The 18,655-nt window shown below is 44.5% G+C and overlaps 1 protein-coding gene across 1 annotated transcript in view; it reads right to left on the bottom strand.

Moving 5' to 3' along the window:
* The window catches only part of PPP6R1 (protein phosphatase 6 regulatory subunit 1), a 3,522,349-nt gene that overhangs the window by 2,263,829 nt on the left and 1,239,865 nt on the right, over window positions 1–18,655 (bottom strand). Inside the window, exon 8 of the mRNA XM_044059463.1 lies at window positions 17,005–17,161. Within this exon, the coding sequence (XP_043915398.1) occupies window positions 17,005–17,161 (157 nt within the window). The remainder of the gene's footprint in view (window positions 1–17,004; window positions 17,162–18,655) is intronic.

Here is an 18,655-nt window from a genome sequence, read left to right as displayed (position 1 = left end):
TGTGGCAAATAGTTAGGAGAGCTATGCTCTATACTGGCACTTAGTTATTAGCGCTAAACACTGTTAACAAGCGTATCTAAGACAGCAGTCTAATACAGTTTAAACACTATAGCAGCAATTTAACTCCCTTAAAACAATATAGCATTTCCCTATACAGTTGATCAAACATGTACAAGAGGCTAACAGTTAGGAGCGCTTTGATTCTATGCTGGCGATTAGTTATAAATGCTAAACGCTGCTAACAAGGATATCTAAGTAAGAAATCCGTCATACTTTAATCACTACAGCGGTCCCCTATGCAGTTGTAGAACAATGTTAATCACTCAGGACTATGTCGACTTAAATGCACTAAGCTAACGCTGTTTACAGCGAGTTCAGAATTACTGATACTGTACAGAGATACTGTAATACCGGAGGCAAATTCAGTTTTCTAGGGTCCTGGCCTTTTTTCTCATTCCAAGAGCAAAACCGTTTCCATTTTGCGGAGTAAGCCTTTCTAGTAGATGGCCTTCTGGCCCCCAAAATGACATCCTGCACCTCTTTGGGGAGTAGGGTCTGTTGTGGTGTTAAGGAATTTTCCATGCAGCGAGATTGCGTGTTTTCAGCTGACTGTGAAGAGTTTTGTAGCTGTGCTGAGTCAGCAGAAGAGGCATTAGAGGTAGGGGCCAGGGAGGAGTATGTGTTAGGCTCCTCAGGAGTGGGTACCAGTGTTGTCTTGGCCAGTCTGGAGCAATCAGTATCATCTTCGGTCTGTCTGCTCTTGCTTTCAAGAGCACCTTGGGCAGAAGAGGCAGAGGTGGGAAAGCGTAAACTGTCCATGCTGTCCAACTGAATGAAAGGGCGTCCACTCTCCAGGCCTTTGGATGAAAGGTCCTTGAACAAAACTTTTCCAATTGATGATTCCTGTGGGAGGCGAAGAGATCTATGTCTGGCCTCCCCCACGCTTGGATTATCTTTGTAAACACTTGAGGATGCAACTTCCATTTGTGTGGATCTGTCATATTTCTGCTTCGATTGTCTGCCAGCGAGTTTTCCAAACCTGGCAAGTACTGTGCTTGAAGTTCGATTTGCCATTCCAGAGCCAAGTTCCAAAGTGTCATGGCTAGTCTGCACAGGGGGTATGAATGTGTTCCTCCTTGTTTGTTTATGTACCACATTACTGTGGTGTTGTCTGTTCTGATCAATAATTGTCCTGGATGCAAGAGGTCTTTGAAAGCTGTAATTGCATTTATCACTGCTAGCATTTCTTTTTGATTCATGTGAAGGTGCTTTTCCTTTTGGGACCATTTGCCCTGAATGCACCTGTCTGTCATGTGCGCCCCCCAGGCGTAATCTGAGGCGTCTGTTGTGATGACATGATTTGCTTGAGGCTTGCAGAATGTGAGACCTGTGTTTGTTTGACATGCTTGGGCCCACCATAGAAATTCCTTTTGCAAACATGGAATTATTGGCATTATTGTTTCCAAACTGTGGCTGTGTTGAGACCATAGGTTTCTTAGGTACCATTGAAGTTTCCTCATATGCAACTTTGCACATGGGATTAAAAGAATGCAAGATGCCATGAAGCCCAGAGCCTGCAGGATTTTCCTTGCAGTAAGCCTGGTACAATTTGCTAGTATTTTGAAGTACTGAGTTAGTTGCCCCTGTTTTTCTGGCGTAAGATAGGCCATCTGGGTGTTTGTGTCCAAGTTGGCACCCAGGAAAGTTATTTTCTGAGATGGTGTTAGCCTGGAGTTCTCTTTGTTGATTGTGTATCCCAGAGAATTCAGTAACTGTGTTGCATAAGCCAGATGTTCCAGAAGTATGTGCTTGCTGTCCGCTTGGATCAGGCAGTCGTTCAAATAAGGGTAAATTTGTATCCCTTGAAGTCTGCAGTAGGCAATTACTGATGCCAGGCATTTCGTGAATACTCTTGGCGCAGTAGATAAGCCAAAGGGCAATGCAGAGAATTGATAGTGGATTGAACCTGCAAGAAATCTGAGGTATCTTCTGCAGCTTTGTCTGATTGGGACATGCAGGTATGCCTCCTTGAGGTCCAATGTTACCAGCCAAAACTCCTTGCCCAGCATGGGAAGAAGCTGCTGTAATGTGAGCATCTTGAATTTTGGTACGAGTAAGAATGTGTTTAGGATGGATAGGTCCAAAATGGGTCTCCAGTCGGTTCCTTTCCTTGGTACCAGAAATAGCCTGGAATAAAAACCTTGACCTTGTTCGTGAGTAGGTACCTCTTGAATAGCTTTCATGTCTATGAGCTTTGAAATTTGTAGTTGTGCCTCTGCCCTTTGATTGTGTGGCAGGTTTGGCATGCCTCTCATTTTTGGAAGAGTGTGAAAATGAAATCCGTAGCCTCTGTTTATAACGTCCAGGATCCATTTGTCTGTTGTGACAATATGCCAATTTCTTGTAAATAATGCCAGCTTTCCTCCCAAGGGTGCTGCCAGCTGAGACTTGCTTGGCATGGAAAGGAGGAAGTCATTGGGTTTGTTTCCTGTATTGTTGTGCACTGTCTTCGCCACCTCTTGGTGCTGGAGTTTGCCACTGCCTGCCTCTATATGATCCTTGGGATTGTCCTCTGCCCCTTGTGCGCCTGTATCTACCTCTTTGGGGCTTGTCCGTGGCTGGAAAGGACCAGTTTTTAGAAGGCCAATTTCTGCTAAAACGTGGTGGTTGAACCTGTAGAAAAGCTTTGACAGTTTGCACAGATTTGGCTTTTTCTTCCATTTTCCGTAGTATCTCCTCAGCATTAGTACCAAATAGCACATCCTTTTGTAAAGGAGCATCTAGTAGTTTAGCTTTCACATGATCAGGCAAGATTTGCTCCCTAAGCCATGCATGTCTACGAATGACTGATCTTGTAACAGCAGCTCTACTTGAGGCCTCTAGGGCATCATAGCCACATTGTAAGGTGTGTTTACCCACTTGTTCTGCACTATGCATCATATCCTGCAACTCCTTCAAATATGGTTGTTCAGGTTGAGACATTTTATTTCTTAATTGTGATAACAGAAACTGCTGATATTTAAGCATATGAAACTGACAATTTAAGGCCCTCATGGCTAGGGTGGCCGAGGTATATACCTTTTTTCCCCCACCTTTCTAAGGATCTTGACTCTCTTTCGGAAGGTAGTGGATTCTTAGCAGTAGAGGCCTTCATTCCCTTGGGGCCTTGAGAAATGGTTTCAGGGTCAGCATTATGGCTTTTGTAAAGAAATTGGTGAGAGTTAGGAACTCTGTAGTACCTATCAGGCTTGACTGGGGCAGGAGGCAGGGAATCCGGATTAAGGCAAGCCTCCGAATAAACATCATCAAGTATGTCCAAGACAGGAGGTATCGCCAGAGGCCTGTGTTGAGGTAACAAAAGAAATTCCCTAAGTCTTTTCTTGGAATCAGAAAAGTCTTGGCCTTCCCAATGGAAGTGTTCCCTCAAGGTGTGCAAGGTTTCCCCAAAGAAAAATCCTCAGGAGGAGATACAGAAGGAATGGACTGCTCTGCATCAGAATCTTCAAAAGGGGAGTAAGAGTGTTCCTCTACATCAGAATGTTCTGAAAAAATGGAGCCCTGATCAGAAGAGGGAGAACCTTCCTCCACTCTGGGTCTCTTGTCTGGAGGGGGTTGGGAACCCCTGATAAGAGTAATTAAATCCTCAGCCATTTTAAGCATTTGCTTTTTAGGCATGGGGCCTGGAGATGGGCCCTGTGCAACAGGCCTCTTGGGATGCCTGGCTGATTTTGACTTAGTAAAGGCCTTAATGGAAAAGGAAGATGAGGGTCTAAAGACACCATGAGTGGAAGTGGACCAGTCCACATTAGGAGGCTCAACGCTCACAGTGGCTTCGGTGGTTGTAGTCTGGGTATGGGCCGAGGTACCTGCGGTCTCGGTTACAGAAGACACCTCCAAAGAAGTGTCGTCGGTAGTCAGGGACTGCATAGGCGTCTCGCTGAGAACCGGACCACGTGTAGCCGGTTTTGGCGTGGTGTCGGTGGAGACCGCAGACCTCGCGTGTCGGCCCTTGTCCTTGCGGTTTTTGGACAAAACGGTAGTCGGAGTCTCCGACGATATTTTATAATCAAAGGCCTTACCAAAAAAGTGTTGGGCGAACTCCGCCCGACGCTTAATAGTGCGTTTATTGAAAGTAGCGCAAAAGCGACAGCCCGAGACGTTGTGGTTTGGGCCTAAACAAGGTATGTAGAGGGAATGGAAATCCTTATGCGGTATTTGCTTCCCACAAGAAATACAATTGTTAACTTTTTCTGACATCGGTCTGAGGCAAGAAAAGTTTCCCCAACGGGGTACTTAGCTTTAATGAAGACTTCAGTTTCCAATTTTTCATAAATTCAGGAGCTGGCCGACCGGCACTTGCGAACTGCTTCTGCTTCAGGCACCGTGCGGCAAAAAAGACTGAAGAAAATGGCGTCGGCTGTGTCTTATATACCCCTGCCTCACTGACGTCAGGAAAGAAAGCGACAGCAACCGACGCCGGACCTAGACTTTGAAATTCGGCCGACCGAGGACCCTCCTGGCGGCAGAAAACCCATCTGTGATTACTGCAGCTGTATGCACGATGAACATCCAGATCTTACACCCTTTGTCGCGAAGCCATGAGAGTGTGGGAATGGGTGATCTCCACCGGCCATTTTCTGGTGGCAATGCACATTCCAGGACAGTTCAACATTCTAGTGGACAGGCTCAGCAGATCTGTCCTGATGCCTTATGAGTGGTCTCTGAATCCTTCAGTGGCGGAGCAGATCTTTCCGAAGTGGGGTCGTCCTTGCTGCGATCTATTCAAATCTCCTTCCAACGTGAAATACAGCAAGTTGTTCACTGTGACCCCACCTAAGGGATAAGCCCCCAGAGATGCTCTGATTCATGATTGGCCTCCCGGTCTTCTTTATGCCTATCCTCCTCTGCCCTTGATATCAAAGTTTCTTTCGAAAACTCTCAGGCTGAGGAGGTTTGTGATCCTCATTGCCCCATTCTGGCCTCACCGAGTCTGGTTTCCCCTCTCTATGGTCTCATCTAGTAGTTCCACCATGGATGTTGGATCCAGTTCAGGATCTCATTTCTCATCCCTCGGGGTTCCTCACCCAGACATGGACAGTCTGAAGCTCACAGCTTGGCTGCTCTAATTCCCATGATTATTAGGACTCCAGGTTTATCTTCCTTCATTAAAACCATTTTGGTGATGGCTCACAAATCGTCCACCAGAAGGGTATACCGTAGCAAGTGGAAACTTTTTTCCGTATGGACCTTGCAGTGTACACTGGATCCTTTACTGCTCCAGTGTCTGCGGTATTGGAATTTTTGACGGGGATTTTTCAGCAAGGTGCCAGTTCCTCCACTGTCAAAGTCCAGCTGGCCGCAATTTTCAATTTTCATGTGGGGGAAAATATGACTTTGTTGGCCTCTTCTATGCTTTGGAAGACCTTCCTTAAGGGTACATTTCTTCTGAGACCCCGGTGAAGGATCATACTCCTCCGTGGGACCTTACATTGGTGCTTCAGTCTTTAGTCTTGCCCCCTTTTGATCCTGCAGCTTTGTTAGATTTGCAGTATCTGTCTTGGAAGACTGCCTTTTTAGTTACCATTACTTCTGCTAGGAGAGTGTCAGAACTTCAAGCACTATCGATCAAGGTTCCTTATATGATATTTCATAAGGAGATTGTCTTTGCATACTAACCCATCTTTTCTTCCCAAGGAAGCGTCAGACGCCAATATTAATCAGACTATCAATCTTCCAGTCTTTTTTCCAAATTTTCAAAATAAGGGGGAATATAAATTACATTTGTGGATGTGCACAGAATATTACAGTTCTACTTGCACAGGACAGAAGCTTTTCGTAAATCTGACCAGCTGTTCATTTCTTATTCAAAACCCTTTTTAGGGAAACCAATCTCCAAGGTTACGATTGCCCGTTGGATTTCCCAATGCATTATTCAGGCGTACTCTGTCAGGGAAGTTTCCCCTCCAGGTCAGGTAAAAACACATTCTACCAGATCTGTGGCTACTTCGTCAGGTTTTTGGTCCACGGTGTTGCTGGATGATATCTGTTCTGCAGCTACTTAGTCCTCATCTCATACTTTCATTTCTCATTATAAATTGGACATCGTTTCCAGGAATAAGGCATCTTTTGGCTCCGCCGTACTCCGGAATATCCTTCCTTGAGGAACCCCCCCAGGTGTACAGTAGCTGGGGACTCTGTCCCACAGGTTGAAGATCAAATGAAGTCAACCACTTCAGATAAAGAAGTTATGTACTCACCATAACATTCCATCTGAGTAGCTGTACTTCATTTGTTTTCAGCCATCTCCCCCTCCTTCCCCCAACCTTGTCACTACTGCCCTGGCCATATATATGGAAGATGAACATCTCAGGAGCATCCTTTATGTTTTGGCTCAGGAATTTAGGGTTGCTAGTAGTGGTAAGGTCTTGTTGGGTTGGGTGTATGTTATATGTTGGGCAGCAAACTTTGACTTGAAGGGGGGAAGGACACATGGGGCATTATGGGTAAGGGGAAGAGCTTGGAGCTCGGATCAGATGCTGGTATGTGGCCGTGTCAGATATGACACGGATCCAAAACCCACAGGCTGAAGACAAATGAAGTATAACTACTCAGACAGAACGTTATGGTGAGAACATAATTTCTTTTTTTTGAAGCTTTCAGTGAAATATAACATAAAACCAAACTGTGCCCCCCACACACACACACACCTAACTATGCATACCAAGTCCAGGATCGCACTACAGTGGGGAAAAGGACATATACCTTTTACTTGCCTTACAGTACTCTACACAGTGCCAGTACTTCACTTCAGTGAAATGAGTTTTTAGTAATTTGAGCTTTCAGTGATTTGGTTAGGGTGAATTGAAATTCAGTGAAATGAGCTTTCAGTGAAACAAAGTATATATATATATATATATATATATATATATATATATATATATATATATATATATATATATATATATATATACATACACAAAATATTGGGAGCACAATACTTATGGACCCCTTAATGACACAGAGGACTAAATACCACAATCCACACATGCCTGATTTTTCCTTTCCTGATGACTGCTTAGATGCAATTCTTTACCAGATAAATAAGAGGTGACAAACTAAATTTGTCAAAGTCAGAAACAATGCTGGTACAGGAGTGTATTTAGACTCTTGCTTGCTTCTTTACTAATTTTTCCCATTTGTAATAGGAAGAACAGTCTGGAGTTTGCTACAAAGTTCCAAGATTTTGAAATGCTCCTGCACAACACCCTGGAATTTATAAGGTGGCAGATGTGACAAAATTCTCCAACTGTCATTTCAGGAACATCTCCAGGATTTACCTCTTTTGAGATTTTCTCAAAACAATCATTCACGCTCTCATACATTCACAAATGAATTAATATTCTACACCAAAGGCTCAAGAATACTAGGTTACCTCAAGCAGCTGAAGAAATCTGTTAAAGGGATCAGGACTGCAATTTAGCACACGTGTCATGTTACACTTTTTTTTTAAGATCTAAACAGTCTTCTGTCTGCAGCCAGATCAGTTTTAAGATTCTGGTTGTTACCTACATAAGCTAAGACGCTTCTCATCCCCTTTTCCCCATCAGTCCCTCTCAACTATTCTGATGTGCTGTTAAAGGGTTGGTGCTAACTTCCAAGAATATACCTGGACACATCTGGCAGGTGGTCCTCCTTACCAGGCACCCACCATATTTGGAATTCACTCTATCCTAACTTTCAGCATGATGCCTCTTTTTGAGAGCTCTATCAACTACAATCAGCTATTTGAAAAGTTCTCTCACATCCTTGATAGAGATTTGTTTAATGTCTTTTAACTACTGTGACATATTATATACAACAATTTACAAATCTTTTACAGTTACCCCTTTCCTTGATTTTTCTTCCATGCTTTTCTATCTGCAAGTATTAACTATATATTTTTATTTGAAGTTCAGCTTTTAAGCAATACAATAAATAAATGCTGGACAAGGATCAGAGCATTTATGCCAACCAAATTTTCAGATGTATGCGAGCAGCCTTTACCCTGTAATTCTAATGAATATGAATACACAGCCACAATACCCACTGAATATGACTTAAAAACACCAAACCACTAGCATGGCCTCCCAAAGCACCAGAAAGTACAGTTTTTGTCTACAATAAAATGTACACAAAATTATACAACTCAGATATAACAAGCATTTAATTCCAATAAGGCAGGAACTTTCAGAAGAACATATGGAAAAAAACAAGATGGATGTTAAACACTGCATGTCAATGAGAATGAATCCACAACACACCACAGAAGTTCCTACCTACGATATACTGCTTCAAAGGTCCTGCTAAGAAGAAAAAAAAATTAGCTAATGTTAGAGGAAAAAAGTACAGTTTTGTACCTACCATAAATGTAGATGTTAGAGTGCTAATACAGCTGCAGTCATAACAGATGGGTTCTCCTGCCGTCAGGCGGGTCCTCGGTCAGCCGAATTCCAAAGTCTAGGTCTGGCGTCGGTTGTCATCACTTCTTCCCTGGCGTCAGTGCGACAGGGGTATAAAAGAACCAGCCGACGCCATTTTCTTCAGTTTTTCTTGCCTCAGATGTCAGGTGCCCCCAGAAGGAAGGCAATACATAAAATTATGTAATAATGCAATGCAATATAATCAAAAAACAGTAGTTGCAAGCAAATACACCATAAAAGAAAACCCCTAGAGGGGAGGGAAACCTGGACTGCAGCTGTATTAGCACTCGAACATCTACATTTATGGTAGGTACAAAAAGTACAGTTTTGTACCTACCATAAATGTAGATGTCTGATAGGCATGCATCTGCAGTCATAACATATGGGTTGTCCTGTCGTCAGGCAGCCCTTCGGTCGGCCGGATTCCAAAGTCTGGGTCTGGCCTCGGCTGGTGTCGCCCTTCACCCGACGTCATAGTGGCAGTTATTCGGGTATAAAGGCATCAGCCTACGCCATTTTCCTCAGTGTTTCTTGCCCCAGATGCCAGGTGCCCTCTAGGAAGGCTAAATTTGGATAAATGCAAATGGTTCCAAATAGTAGAGAGCAAACAAAAAATAAGCATGTATGTACATATATACAAACAAATACACCATAATAGATTCCCCCAGCTAGCTACAAGATGGGCAAGTACCCTAGGAGTACAACAGAGGGGAAGGAGGGTGGGTAATCCTGACTGCAGATGCATGCCTATCGGACATCTACATTTATGGTAGGTACAAAACTGTACTATGTCCTTCAAGGATGCATCTGCAGTCCTTACAAATGGGTAGAATACCATAGCCAAACTGGGGGAGGAGGAGAAATAAGATTATGGTGTAGTTAAGATCCCTTGCAAAACAGCAGTGGCAAAACCTGCTCGGGATCTGGAGTATAAAGGTAAATTATAATGCTTGGCAAATGTATGCACGGAGCTCCAAGTAGCAGCCTCTAAAATGTCTTTGGTAGCCACTCCTCGAGAAAAGCTGTGGTAGTGGCTGTAGCCCTTGTAGAGTGAGGCCTGATGTTTTCTGGAGTTTTCTTCCCATGGTAGGAGTAACAAAATCTAATGCAATTTCCTATCCACTTAGAGATTGTCTGTTTTGAAATTGCTTTTCCTTCCATTCCTGTTGTATATGCTACCAGTAGCTGGTCAGTTTTTCTATTGCCCTTGGTCCTGTCCAGGTAGTAACGTAATTGTCTATGTACATCCAAGGTATGTAACAGTCTTCCTCCCCTGTTCTGTGGGTTGGGGAAGAATGTAGGTAGGTGGATAGCTTGGTTTAAAGATACCCTGGAGACCACCTTTGGCATAAAAGTAGGATTTGTTCTCATGGACACTCTATCTTGGTGGAAGATTAGGAAGGGCTGTACTGCCATTAATGCCTGTAGCTCAGATACCCTTCTTGCTGAAGTGATTGCAAGCAGGAAAGCAGTTTTCCATGATAAGTATTGTAATTCTGCTGTTGCTGCTGGTTCGAAAGGAGGGAGTGTCAACTTTTCTAGCACAAAGTTCAAGTCCCATGCTGGCAATGGTGGCTTCCTAGGTGGTTTTACATTTTTAATTCCTCTCAGAAACTGCCTGAGCAGAGGATGTGAGAAGACTGGAGGATCCAAGTTGTATTCTGCTGAAAAAGCTGATGCATATGAATCTTAATGGAAGAATAGGACAGGCCGTTGTGGAAGAGCTCTGCCAAGTATTCCAGGATGTTGGCTATGTTTACCAGTGACACATTTTCTCCTTTTGCAGTACTCCAAATGTGATATCTAGAGGTAGCTGCTACAGCCTTGGGTCCCTGGGAGATGGTTTCGGGATCTGCAAAAGGGGCCTTATACAAATGATAATGTGTGTCCGGAACCCTGTAGTACCTATCGGGCTTAGCAGGGGCCGGAGGAAGAGAATCAGGAGCAGTACAAGCATCATTAAAAGCATCATCCACAACAGTAAGTACTGGAGGAATGGCTAAAGGCCTGTGCTGTGGCAAATGCAAAAAGGTTCTAAGCCTTTTCCTAGAGTCTGAAAAATCCTGGCCCTGCCATTGAAATTGTTCCCTCATAGCATGCAAGGTTTCCCCAAAGGAAAATTCCTCAGGCGGAGAGGCAGAAGGAATGGACTCTTCTGCATCAGAGTCCTCATAAGGAGAAAAAGGGGCCTCTGGAGGGTCTGTATTATCTGATTCATCAGAGGAGCCATCTGAAGAAACAGGCTCAGGGGGCTCTACTCTAGTCCTCTTCTCTGGAGGTGGGTGAGAGGCCCTGTCTGGAAGTGGTTGGGATCCCCGGATCAAAGAAATGAGATCCTCTGCTAGACTAAGCATTTGTGAACTAGAACTGGGCCTGTGAGAGGGGGTCTTATCAGGCACAGTTTTGGTGGGTTTAGCTGCTTTAGCCCTGGCAAAGGCCTTAATCGACATGGATGCAGGAGGCCTAGCAGCTCCACTTGCAGGGGTAGAAATATCCAAAGGGATAGTATCTGATAAATCCTGTGAACCTGCAGGAGCAGGTGGGATTTCAGTAGCAGATTCAGCCAAGCTGGATGAGGCCTCGGTAAGTGGCAAGCTTTCGGCCGAAGGAAGAACCGTGGACTCGGTTTCAGCCAAAAGCGAGACACTCGCGGTTGGCTTAATCGCGGTTTCGGCCGAAACCGCGGACCGCGAGTGTCGGTCCTTTTCCTTGCGTTTTTTAGAAATTTGCGTAGTCGGAGGATCCGACAGCATAATGTAAGCAAAATCGGAGCCGAAAAACACTTCAGCAAACTCCGACCGACGTTTAAGCGTTCGTCGGTTGAAAGAAGCACAGGCTAAACAAGCTGCTACGTCGTGGTCTGGGCCTAAGCAAGGTAAGCAGTAAGAGTGGAAATCTTTATGAGGTATTTGTTTCCCACAATTTAAACAATTATTCACTTTTTCTGACATCGGCTGATGCAAGAAAGAGTACCCAACGGGGTACTTAGCTTTTTAGAAGTGTTCGGTAGTAGTAGAAGTATTCGGTAGTAGTAATCTCTGGTTCTGACCGACCGGCACTTGCGAACAGCTTCTGCTTCGGGCGCCACGCGGCAAGAAAGACTGAGGAAAATGGTGTCGGCTGATGCCTTTATACCCGAATAACTGCCGCTATGACGTCGGGTGAAGTGCGACACCAGCCGAGGCCAGACCCAGACTTTGGAATCCAGCCGACCGAAGGGCTGCCTGACGACAGGACAACCCATTTGCAAGGACTGCAGATGCATCCTTGAAGGACATCTGTACTATGTTCATCGTGCATACAGCTGCAGTCATAACAGATGGGTAGAATCCCAAAGCTAAGAAAAGGGCGGTAGGCACTAGGTGGAACTAGGAGGAGCCAAAATGCCCTGCAAGACTGCAGTGGCAAAGCCTGCTCTAGATTTGGAGTATAATGGTAGGTTGTAGTGCTTGGAGAAGGTATGCACAGAACTCCAAGTGGCTGCTTCCAAAATATCCTTGGTAGGTACTCCTCTGAGGAAGACTGCAGAGGTGACTGTGGCCCTGGTGGAATGGGTTCTAATGCCTGTAGGTACAGTTTTGCCATGAAAAGAATAGCAAAAGCGTATGCAGTGTGCTATCCATTTTGAGATTGTCTGTTTGGAAACTGGCTTTCCTTGAACTCCTACCGCATAGGCCACAAAGAGCTGTTCTGCTTTTCTGAAAGGCTTTGTTCTGTCCAAATAATAACGCAGTTGTCTGTGGATGTCCAAGGAATGTAGTAATCTCTCCCCCTTGTTTTGAGGATTAGGATAAAAAGTAGGTAAATGTATGGCCTGATTTAAAGCTACCCTGGATACCACTTTAGGCATAAAGGACGGATTGGTACGTAAGGAAACTCTGTCCTGATGGAAGATGATAAAAGGCTGGACAGCCATGAGAGCCTGTAGTTCTGAAACTCTACGAACTGAAGTGATAGCAGAAGGAAAGCTGTTTTCCAGGACAAATATTGCAAATCTGATGTGGCAGCTGGCTCAAAAGGAGGCAAGGTCAGTTTTTCCAGAATGTATCCCAAGCAGGTATTGGTTGTTTCCTTGGAGGTCTTAAATTCTTAGCCCCTCTGAGGAACTGTCTTAAGAGAGGGTGAGAGAATAAAGGCGGATCAGTGTTGTATTCTGCAGAAATGGCTGAGGCATGGATTTTGATGGAGGAGAACGTAAGTCCACAACTTAGCAGTTCCGCCAAATATTGTAGTATTTGAGGTAAATTCAGTTTTCCAGGGTCCTGGCCCTTTTTCTCATTCCAGACGCAAAAATGTTTCCATTTTGCGGAGTAAGCTTTTCTAGTTGATGGCCTTCTGGCCTCCAAAATGACATCCTGCACCTCCTTGGAGAGTAGGGCCTGCTGTGATGCTAAGGAATCTTCCATGCGGCTAGACTGAGTGTTTTTAGCTGACTGTGAAGAGTTTTGAAGCTGTGATGAGTCAGAAGAAGAGGCATTAGAGGCAGAGTCCATGGTGGGGAATGCGTCAGGCTCCTCAGGAGTGGGTACCAGTGTTGCCTTGGCCAGTCCGGAGCAATGAGGATCATCTTTGGTCTGTCTGCTCTGATCTTCAATAGGACTTTGGGCAGCAGAGGAAGAGGCGGGAAGGCATAAACTGTCATTGATGTCCAACTGAAAGAGAGAGCATCCACTCTCCAGGCCTTTGGATGGAAGATCCTTGAGCAGAATTTTGTCAATTGATGATTTTTGTAGGAGGCAAAGAGATCTATGTCTGGCCTTCCCCATTCTTGGATTATTTCTATAAAAACATTTGGATGCAATTTCCATTCGTGTGGATCTGTCATATTCCTGCTTAGGTTGTCTGCCAGAGTGTTTTCCTTGCCTGGCAAGTACTGTGCTTGTAGTTCCATTTGTAAGTCCATGGCCATGTTCCAAAGTGACATGGCCAGTCTGCATAGGGGGTAAGAATGTGTTCCTCCCTGCTTGTTTATGTACCACATAACTGTGGTGTTGTCCGTTCTTATCAATAGTTGACCTGGTTGTAGAAGGTCCTTGAAAGCTATAATAGCATTTATTACTGCTAGCATTTCTTTTTGATTGATGTGAAGTTGCTTTTCTTTTTGGGACCATTTGCCCTGAATGCACCAGTCTGTCATGTGCGCCCCCCAGGCGTAGTCCGAGGCGTCTGTTGTGATGACTTGGTTTGCTGAATGGAAGACCTGTGTTTGTTTGACATGCTTGAGCCCACCACAGAAATTCCTTTTGCAGACATGGAATTAGTGGCATTATTGTTTCCAAACTGTGGCTGTGTTGAGACCATATGTTTTGTAGGTACCATTGTAGTTTTCTCATTTGCAGCTTTGCACATGGGATTAGTAAGATGCAAGATGCCATGAATCCCAGAGCCTGCAGGATTTTCCTTGCAGTCAGCCTGGTGCAATTTGACAGTGTTCTGAAGTATTGAATAAGTTGCCCCTGCTTCTCTGGCGTGAGGTAGGCCATCTGGGTGTTTGTGTCCAAATTGGCACCCAAGAAAATTATCTTCCGAGTGGGTATTAGCCTTGATTTCTCTTTGCTGACTGTGTATTCCAGAGAGTTTAATAACATTATTACATAAGCCAGATGTTTCAGAAGAATGTGCTTGCTGTCCGCTTGGACCAGGCAGTCGTCCAAATAAGGGTATATCTGTATCCCTTGAAGTCTGCAGTACGCAATTACTGATGCCAGGCATTTCGTGAATACTCTGGGCGCAGTAGATAAGCCAAAGGGCAATGCAGAGAATTGATAATGGGTTGAACCAGCAAGAAATATGAGGTATCTTCTGCAATTTTGTCTGATTGGGACATGCAGGTATGCCTCCTTGAGGTCCAATGTTACCAGCCAAGACTCCTTGCCCAGCATGGGAAGAAGTTGCTGTAGAGTGAGCATCTTGAATTTTGGTACGAGTAGGAATGTGTTTAGGATGGAAAGATCCAAAATAGGTCTCCAATCTTTTCCCTTCCTTGGCACCAGAAATAGCCTGGAATAAAAACCTTGACCTTGTTCGTGTGTAGGTACCTCTTGAATAGCTTTCATGTTTATGAGATCTGAAATTTGCCTTTGTGCCTCTGCCCTTTGATTGTGTGGCAGGTTTGGCATGCCTCTCATTTTTGTAAGGGTATGAAAATGGAATTTGTAGCCTCTGTTTATAATGTCCAGGATCCATTTGTCCTTTGTGACAACATGCCAATTTTTTGAAAATAGTGCCAGCTTTCCTCCTAAGGGGGCTGCCATTTGAGACCTGGTTGGCATGCAAAGGGGAAAGTCATTGGGTTTGCTTTCTGAAAGATTGCGAGTTGTCCTCACCACCTCTTTGTGTAGGAGCTTGCCATTGTCTGCCTCTATACGATCCTTGTGATTGTCCTCTGCCCCTCGGGCACCTGTATCTGCCTATTTGGGGTCTGTCTGTGGCAGGAAAGGACCAGTTTTTGGAAGGCCAATTTCTACTAAAACGTGGGGGTTGAACCTGCAGAAATTCTTTCACAGTTTGCATTGATTTAGCCTTTTCCGTAATACTTCCTCAGCATTAGCCCCAAATAGTACATCCTTTTGAAGAGGGGCGTCTAGTAATTTAGCTTTGACATGATCGGGCAAGGCTTGTTCCTTGAGCCAAGCATGCCTACGTATGAATGAGCCTGTAACAGCAGCTCTACATGAGGCCTCTAGAGCATCAAAACCACATTGTAAGGTATGTTTACCCACTTGTTCTGCACTATGCATCAAATCCTGCAACTCCTTCAAGTCTGGTTGTTCAGGTTGTGACATTTTACTTTTCAATTGTGATAACAAACACTGTTGGTATTTTAGCATATGAAACTGACAGTTTAAGGCCCTCATGGATAAGGTAGCCGAGGTGTATACCCTTTTTCCCCACCTTTCTAAGGATCTGGAATCTCTCTCGGAAGGCAATGGATTTTTGGCAATGGAGGCCTTAACTCCCTTGGGCCCTTGTGAGATGGTTTCTAGGTCAGCAGCATGGCTTTTGTACAGAAATTGGTGTGAATCAGGAACCTTGTAGTACCTGTCAGGCTTAACTGGAGCTGGAGGTACAGAGTCCGGGTTAAGGCAGGCCTCCGAGTAAACATCATCTAGGATGTCCAAGACAGGAGGTATAGCTAGAGGCCTGTGCTGGGGTAACAAAAGAAATTCCCTGAGCCTTTTCTTGGAATCTGAATAATCCTGGCCTTCCCAGTGGAAGTGTTCCCTTAAGGATTGCAAAGTTTCCCCAAATGAGTAATCCTCAGGGGGGATACAGAAGGAATGGACTCCTCTGCATCAGAGTCTTCAAAAGGGGAGTAAGACTGTTCCTGATCATCAGAGTGTTCTGAAATAATGGAGGCCTGATCAGAGGAGGGGGTATCTTCCTCCACTCTGGGCCTTTTGTCCAGAGGTGGCTGAGAACCTCTGATTAGAGTAATTAAATCCTCAGCCATTTTAAGCATCTGTTTCTTAGGCATGGGGCCTGGAGTTGGGCTCTGTGTAGCTGGTCTCTTAGAGTGCATGGATGCTTTAGACTTGGTGAAAGCCTTGATGGAGAAAGAAGAGGAAGGTCTGAAGACACCTTGAGTGGAGGTGGACCTGTCCACATTCTGTGTTTCAACGCCAAGAGTGGCGTCGGTATCTGTAGTCGGGGTGTGGGCTGAGGAGTGTGTGACCTCGGGTACAGGAGACACCGCCAAAGATGTGTCGTCAGAAATCAGGGGCTGCGTAGGCGCCTCGCTGAGAACCGGACCACGTGGAATCGGCTTTGGCGTGGTGTCAGTAGAGGCCGCGGACCTCAAGTGTCGGTCCTTGTCTTTGCGGTTTTTAGACAAAACCGGAGTCAGAGTATCCGACGACATAGTATAGTTAAATGCTTTCCCAAAAAAATGCTGGGCGAACTCCGCCCGACACTTAATAGTGCATTTGTTGAATGTAGCACAAAAGCGACAGACCGAGACGTCGTGGTCTGGGCCTAAGCAAGGAATACAGAGGGAATGGAAATCCTTATGCGGTATTTGCTTCCCACAAGAAATACAATTATTAACTTTGTCTGACATCGGTCTGAGGCAAGAAAAGTTTCCCCAACGGGGTACTTAGCTTTTAAGAAGACTTCGGTTTCCAAATTTTGGTAATCTCAGGAGCTGGCCGACCGGCACTTGCGAACTGCTTCTGCTTCGGGCACCGCATGGCAAGAAAGACTGAAGAAAATGGCGTTGGCTGGTTCTTTTATACCCCTGTCGCACTGACGTCAGGGAAGAAGTGACGACAACCGACGCCGGACCTGGACTTTGGAATTCGGCCGACCGAGGACCCGCCTGACGGCAGGAGAACCCATCTGTTATGACTGCAGCTGTATGCACAATGAACATCAGGTTTTATTACATTCCAGCACACAAAGCTAATTCACTGGTTAAATGAATACTCGGAAATAAAGGCAAAAAAAGGAAACTAGAATCAGTTATATGTACTTCTTACTACAACTTTTAGTAAGCTGGTTTATAAAAGCATAAGCAAAAGCCATTTGATAGAATACAATGACTTGCCTTTGGTGGCTCTAGCAGCAGCTGATGGAATTCTCTAAGGTGGTGTTTAATAGCTAGGAGAGTGCCAATACTAGCTTGACTGCTGCAGGTCTCTGGCCCAGGTTGACTGATCTCCAGCTGTCCATCAACATTGCAGTAAAACCCTCCCATTTCGGATCTGAAATACAAGAGAGTTAAGAAAATTAATGACATCCAAAAAATTACCTATTAATGTATTTATTAAACTTCACTGCTCACCAAACAACATTTAATTTCTAATTTTACTACATACAGATCTCTTGCAAGCATTTTTCATCTCTGATAATGAAAATTACACTACCATTTACTGCCACTTGACCCTGGGCAAATTCAAACAGGTGAGGACTCAATATTCAAACTAGTGTGTTCATTTTCACTTAACAGCTTTAGTCTGGGGTAAAAATCTTACTACCAAAATACAAAGGACTCAAAAACACTCCTGCAGTATGCGAGGATTACAGTGTGCACTCAACACTACCACTGCAAATCCTACCCCCAACATTAATCATGAGGTCTTCCTGTAAGTGAGCATTTACCTCATTTGAGAATCCTTTAGGATTTCCAAGTAGCATTTTTGGCATGTTTCAAGGTATCCAGACTTGCCTGTAGTAGCATATTTTTGGCAAAGGCTCCAATCACTGCATAACACCAGTCAGACAGTTGGGGATCAGTTCAAAATTGAATATTTTCCACATACACCATCTGGCTTGTACGGCTTTTTAACTGAGGTGCACTGTTTGATGTACTTACCAAGTTACCAGGGGGAATTAATCTGCAATGGATGCAAATGTTTAAGATATTCTAAAGCTATGTTAACTACTCTGTCATATAATACAGGTCAAGCTAAGAGTAGCCAATTCTAGTAGTAGGGATGATGAAATGCTGTGTTTGAAAGATCTGTGGGTAGTAGTTCAGCTAATGATATTAGGCTGCTTTGCAGAGACGATAGTAATTACAGTTAAGTAGCCAATGAAAAAAAAGATGGATTACAGACATGGATAGCCTATGTGGAGTTTGTGACAAATTAGTCTAGCAGTACGTGGTCTGAGACCTGCAAGTCTGACTAGGTAGAGAAATGTCTTACCATAACGTTTCACCTGTGCTGTTGATCTTCACTAATCTTCAACCGTGGGGCTCAGTCTATTCCAGAGTCTGGGGAATCTCTGGGTCAGGAACTTATCCCTCCAGCATGTTTATTTTGTTATTTATTGTGATGACAAGGTTTAGATCCCTGGAGCGTGTGGCTCTGAGGGATTGGGGTTTCTTTAAGTGGAGCATGTCCAACAGCTCTGGGTTTGACATGGCCTTGTATGTTAAGAAGAGATCGCCTTTGAGTAGACTATATGCGACAGAGTATAGCTGGAGTTTTTTTAAGGCCATCAGTGTAGGGCATCTGCTTTAGGCCTGTGATTCTTTTAGTGAGGTATTTCTGCGTGCTTTCCGGTTGTGCAGATGTCTTGAGAGGTACATACCAAACGGGGCGTTGTATTCTATAATGGGTCTAATGAGGAATGAGTACAGTGGGACAATGACCTCCTTTTTTCTGGATGAAAAGCCCTTAATGATGAGGTGTGCCACAGAGAAGGATTTCCTGATTGTTGTGGCAATGTGGTTATCGAAGGTGAGACCACTG

Source organism: Protopterus annectens, chromosome 17.part0 (assembly GCF_019279795.1).
Source record: "Protopterus annectens isolate FY-2018-M chromosome 17.part0, PAN1.0, whole genome shotgun sequence".
Classification (NCBI taxonomy): domain Eukaryota; kingdom Metazoa; phylum Chordata; order Ceratodontiformes; family Protopteridae; genus Protopterus; species Protopterus annectens.
Note: the sequence above shows the minus strand (reverse complement) of the source record. Positions and strands in the feature narration are given on the sequence as shown.